At 49.1% G+C, this 6,011-nt stretch overlaps 1 protein-coding gene across 1 annotated transcript in view; it reads right to left on the minus strand.

Annotated features, from left to right (window-relative positions):
- The window catches only part of SPTBN4 (spectrin beta, non-erythrocytic 4), an 82,553-nt gene extending 77,797 nt beyond the window's left edge, over positions 1 to 4,756 (minus strand). The window contains exons 1-2 of the mRNA XM_053607283.1: positions 4,638 to 4,756; positions 2,074 to 2,263 (exon numbers count right to left, since the gene is read on the minus strand). Coding sequence (XP_053463258.1) covers positions 2,074 to 2,248 — 175 coding nt within the window. The 5' untranslated portion in view covers positions 2,249 to 2,263; positions 4,638 to 4,756. The remainder of the gene's footprint in view (positions 1 to 2,073; positions 2,264 to 4,637) is intronic.
- Between the last annotated feature and the right edge of the window lie 1,255 nt (positions 4,757 to 6,011).

Consider the following 6,011-nt stretch of genomic DNA (forward strand, 5'->3'; position numbering starts at 1 on the left):
CCCATCTCTACTAAAAATAGGAAAATCAGCCAGTCATCATGGCAGGCACCTATAGTCCCAGCTACTCCGGAGGCTAAAGCAACAGGATAGATTGAGCCCAAGAGTTTGAGGTTGCTGTGAGCTATGATGATGCCCTGGCACTTTACCCATGGTGACAGAGTGAGACTCTGTCTCAACACAAAACAAAACAAAAAACAAACAAACCAAAAAAAGAAGTAGGCAACCAACCATCCCAGTTGGCCCAAGGGTGAGAGTTTCAGTGGTAAAAACCAGGAAGTTTTGATCATTGTATTTCAAAGTTCTCAGGATATATATTTCTAATCTGAAACTCAAAATGTTTAGGATTATAACAGCCCAAGAGTATTAGAATTTAGGTCCTGAGGGGCCTAAAACCTTAGGGGTCAATGATTCAAATTTCTTATGTAGGAATTCTACATTTCCAGGGGTCTCTATGTCTAAAGGTCTAAGAACGCTGAGTATGATGGTCTAAGTTCTTAAGATCTGATGTTCTGCACTTTGGGATTTTTTTTGAGACAAAGTCTCACTCTGTTGCCCCAGGCTAGAGTGCTGTGGCAACAGCCCATCTCATAGCAACCTCAAACTCCTGGGTTCAAATGATCCTCCTGCCTCAGCCTCCCACCATGCCCAGCTAGTTTTTCTATTTTTAGTAGAGATGGGATCTCACTCTTGCTCAGGCTGAGGCAGAGTGGATCTCACTGGATCTCACTCTTCCTCAGACTCCTGAGCTCAAGCGATCCTCCTGCCTCGGTGAGGCAGTGAGCCACTGTGCCCAGCCTGCATTTTGGAACTCTAATGAAATATGCTTACTGCTTACCAAGTCCCACATTTCTGGAATTATAAATTTCTTTTCTTTTTCTTTCTTTTTTTCTGTCTTTTTTTTTTTCGAGACAGAGTTTTACTTTGTCCCCTTGGTAGAACAGCATGGAGTCATAGCTCACAGCAACCTCAAACTCTTGGGCTCGAATGATCATCTTGCCTCAGCCTCTTATGTAGCTAGGACTACAGGTGCCCACCACAACACCTGGCCATTTTTAGAGATGGGGTCTCACTCTTGCTCAGGCTGGTCTCAAACTCCTGAGTTCAGGCAATTCACCTGCCTCGGCCTCCCAGTATGCTAGGATTACAGGCATGAGCCACTATACCTGGCCTGGATTGTAAATTTCTTTTTTTTTTTTGTAGAGACAGAGTTTCACTTTATGGCCCTAGGTGGAGTGCCATGGCATCACACAGCTCACAGCAACCTCCAACTCCTGGACTTAAGCGATTCTCTTGCCTCAGCCTCCCAAGTAGCTGGGGCTACAGGTGCCCACCACAACACCCGGCTATTTTTTTGTTGCAGTTTGGCCGGAGCTGGGTTTGAACCCGCCACCCTTGGTATACGGGGCCGGCACCTTACCGACTGAGCCACAGGTGCCGCCCTGGATTGTAAATTTCTAACACAATTTTTTTTTTTTTTTAAGACAGGATCTCTGTGTTACCCCCAGACTGGTCTCCAACTCCTGTCCTCAAGCAATCCTCCCACCTTAGCCTCCTCAGTATCTGGGACTACAGTTGGGTACCAGTATGCCAGCTAATTTTTAAAATTTTTTTTTGCAGAGACAGTTGTGTCATGATGCTACCCAGGATGGTCTCAAACTCCTGGCCTCAAGTGATTCTCCCACCTGAGCCTCCCAGGCTGCTGGGATAATGGCCTTAGCCACTGAAGACAGCTATTTTCTCAGGTTCTAGAGCTGTGCTATCACATAAGCACCCATGAGCTGCATGTGGCTATTTAAATTTAGATTAATTATAACTAAATAAAATGTAAAGCTCAGTCCTTTAAGTATCACTGGTCACAGTTCAAATGCTCAATAGCCACACATACAAGTGATTATATATTGGACATGACAGATACGGAGCATTTCTATCATCCTGTAAAGTTCTATCGGAGCATGCTGCTCTAAAGATTCAAGTGGTAAATGTCTGTAACTCTCTTGTCACCCTCTTGGCCGTCAAGGTTCTCAGGTACCTTCTCCCTGCTTTTTCATCCCACCCCAGCCTTCCTCAAGATACCTGCCAAGGCCTTGATCCTGGAGCACTCAAAGAGCGAGGCAGCTGCAGAGGAGGCGGTCGGCTGCTCCCTCTCCCAGCCCCGATGATCTGGACTCTCCCAGCGAGTGGCAGGATTGTTGTTGTTAGGGGCAGGCAGGCCATCCATGTTGTCCACTTCCCCTGGTACCTGCGCCATTGGTGAAGGTGGGGCCTGGAGATGATGAAAGGCCAGTGAGGGCTGGAAACAGGGCCTAAACTCAGAGGTCCCTCTTGAAACTGACTGGCTATGAATCTTGTCCCTTCTTGCCCTCAGTTTCTCTGTCTTTAAAGTGGACATAATAATAAGGTTAATAATGCTCACCCTGACCCCTTGACAGGGCTGTGGTAATGCACCTGGCTTAGCACCTGGCACAGGGTAAGTCCTTAGCAAATTGTCATTGTTATGATTATTAAAACAATAACATTATCAGTTACAGAGTTCTGTAATGCAGTAATAACCATAGTGAACATTTATTGAACATTTGTTCTGTTCTTAATATTTTGTATGCATTCTCTTATTTGATTTCCACAAACTAAGTTCCCTAAAGATCAGCTATTATGACATAATTTTTTTTTTTTTTTGAGACAGGGTCTCTTTCTGCCACCTGGGCTAGAATGCAATGGTATAATCAAAACTCACTGCAACCTCAAAGTCCTGGGCTTGAGTGATCCTCTTGCCTCAGCCTCTCAAGCTGCTGGGACTACAGGTGCCCACCACAATGCCTGGCTAATTTTTCTATTTTTAGTAGAGATGGGGGTCTCTCTCTTGCTTAGGCTGCTCTTGAACTCCTGCTCTCAAGCGATCCTCCTGCCTCAGTATCCTAAATTGCTAGGATTACAGGAAGTGTGGTACCACACCCAGCTATGATGCTGATTTTACAGAGGAAGAAACTGAAGCACAGTGGGGTTAATCCATTTGCCCAAAGTTACACAGCTAGTAATTAGCTACAATTCAAACATAGGCATTGTGGCAGAATTGTTGCATTAATGGCTCCAATTCTTCACCAGCATAGCCACGCCCTTTGGCATATAACTCTTCAGTGTTCTCCTACTGCTAGAGTAGGAGAGGTTGGTGGCCATGCCCGACCCCTTGACTCTGGGTTTAACTTTTATGATTTTCTTTGGGCAATAGAATTAGGCAGAAGTGCTGGCATGCCAACTCTGAGCCTAGTACTCAAGAGACCTTGCCTATTTCTGCTTCTGCTCAGTTATGGCCATGAGAAAAACATGCCTGGACTAGACCAGAACCAAGGTTCCACTCATTCCAGTCAAGGCCAGCAGGCAGTTAGCTCAACATGTGAGCCCAGGAGAGACCTCAACTCCGACCTCAACATGTGAGCCCAGGAGAGACCAGAAGAACTGCCTAACTCAGTCCATAAATGCTAAATGCTGAGTTTTGGGTAGCTTGTCGTACAGCATTATTGTGGCAATAGCTAACTGCCATATTGTCTGACTCCAGAGCTATGCTCTAGAACACTGCTACATTGTAAATAAGAATTTTAAAGAATTGGGTGACATCAGATACATCTCCTTCACCCTCTGAAACCTCAGGCCTGATTCTAACACTAAGAAAGGAGGGAGTTAGAGATCAATGTCCCCCTTCTCAAAAGACCCAGACAATTGCCAATCAGTAGATTCTAGGAAAACAGGGTCAGGGTCTGGGTCTTGGTCAACATAGTGGAAAAAGACATGTCAAAATCCATTTTTATTCTTCTCTTCTTCCATGGGAAACTGAAAATGGACACATGGCTACCTACCACCTGTGTGACCTTGGTCAAGTCACTTCCCCTTTCTGGGCTTCCATTTGTCTATCTGTAAAATGATAATGATAAGAATATCCATTTCTCAGGCATGTTTGAAGATGAAACAAGTTAACAATGCCGGGAACGTGGTATCCAGTACACAGCAAGCCCTCAATACATGTTCCTCTATTATTCTTCACCCTTCTTTCATATATCTCAGCAAATCAAAATCAGAAATGAGTTCAAGTCCTGCTTTATTCTTCCTGTATCCTTAACCGGGTATTTTTAACTTGGCATCTTTGTGCCTCAGTTTCCCTCCCTGTTAAAAGGCGGTCACCACTGTTTCTTCAATGGAGGACACTTGGCGATGGAGAGGCGCCTAGCACTTCTGAGTTCTCAGGCGGAGGAGCAGCTCTGGGCATTACGACTGAATGGAAAGGAAGGGAGAAGGTGGGGGAGGTGGAAAGGGGTGATCAGTCTCGCCTCAGCAAAGGCTAGCTGGGCGCTGAGCTGCGGGTGGGATTAGAAGCTTTAACCCTTCCAAGGCCGGGCCTCTCTCCCTGTGGTCCAGACACCGTGCCCAAGGAGGGGAACCTGGGAAGGACAAGGCCTGAGGGCGAGACCCGCGCGCAGCGCAGAAGCTGGACTGGCTTGGAGGTTGGGAGCTGGTTCTGCCCTCGACCCTCCTGCCTCCCGCCAGCCGAGGAGACTCCAGGGCTCAGGCTATGCCCACAGCGCGGAGGAGGGATGCTCGCAGGTGGGGAGACACTGGGGGGAGGGACTACCAGCTCCAGCGCCGCTCACCTGAGCCCGCAGCCGCGGGTGCGGCCGTCCCAGCTCTTGCGGCGCCGGATCGCCCTCTCTGTCGGTGTCCGCGGCCCGGCTTGGTCCGGCTCAGCTCGGCCTCGCCGGCCCGCTGTTCGGCCAGATCCGCATGCGCCGCAGCCTCCGCCGCCGCCGCGCCTCCCTCCGCTCGCGCCGCCGCTGCGCTCGGCGCGTCCCCGGGACCCCCTCCCGCCCGCGGTCCCCGCAACCCCGGCCGCTTGCTGGGCTGGCCCACGCGCCGTCACACACCGGATCAGGACGTATGATACACGTCTACACTCGCGAGGGGTAGAGGCAGCGTCACACAGTCACACACGCCCACGAGGTCACGCACTCCCACATTCCCACACACAGTGTCACTTAGAGCGCTCCAAACCACTCTCAGCATCCACACACTCACACAGTGTCACTCCCTCATATGGGGTCATACGTGGTCATATCTGTCACACGCGGTCACACACATGGTGTCCCACGCTGCAACAGTAGATAGTGTCATACTATGACACACTCAAGATCACTACCACCCACCAAGTGTCACATACAAACACATGTCACACACTGTCACACATTCCCAGGCAGTCACGAAGAGTGTTATATACTCACACGTCACCCACAGCTTCACAATCACAGTGTCACACACTTTTCCACATTGGAACTTTTCAAGGCAGTCACCACTCACATCAGACCACACACTCATACATCACACAGTCACAGGCGCTCACAGATAGCATCACAACAGCAGCACTCACAGCCACACACTCAAATGGGGTCCCAGTGTTACACGTCTTTACACAACATATTTGATGTCACACACTGTCACAGTTACAGTCTAATGGTCACACTCCCATCAAGCACACCTCACACATGTTCCCCACTCATCATATCATACAGGGTGACCCACAGTGTCACTAAAAGTCACCAAAGAAGTATCAATGCCTGTCACACAGTGTCGCACACAGTCACACTATGACACACAGAGGAAGACACAAGGTGTCGCCCACAATCGTGCTCTCTTTTTTGATTACTTAAGGTCACACGGGGTCATACGGATATATAGACATGCAGTGACAGTGTCTCACACACCTACGCACACATACACACACACACAATCCTCCCTTATTGTGTCCTGATGCTTTTTCGGGACACCCTGGGGAATAGTGTAGGTCCCAGCTTGGCCTCTAGGCTCTGGGGAGAAGAAGGGGCGTGAACTAGGGGAGAACGGCGGGCGTGGCTATCCTACCCTCGCCCCTCCCCTAACGGCTGAGTGACAAACTCTCCTGGCTCCGCCCACTTAGATGCGAAGGGCGGTTCCTTCCAGCCTAAGAGATGAACCGAGGGAGCGGTGGTGATCGC

Source organism: Nycticebus coucang, chromosome 10, assembly GCF_027406575.1.
Source record: "Nycticebus coucang isolate mNycCou1 chromosome 10, mNycCou1.pri, whole genome shotgun sequence".
Taxonomy (NCBI): Eukaryota; Metazoa; Chordata; class Mammalia; order Primates; family Lorisidae; genus Nycticebus; species Nycticebus coucang.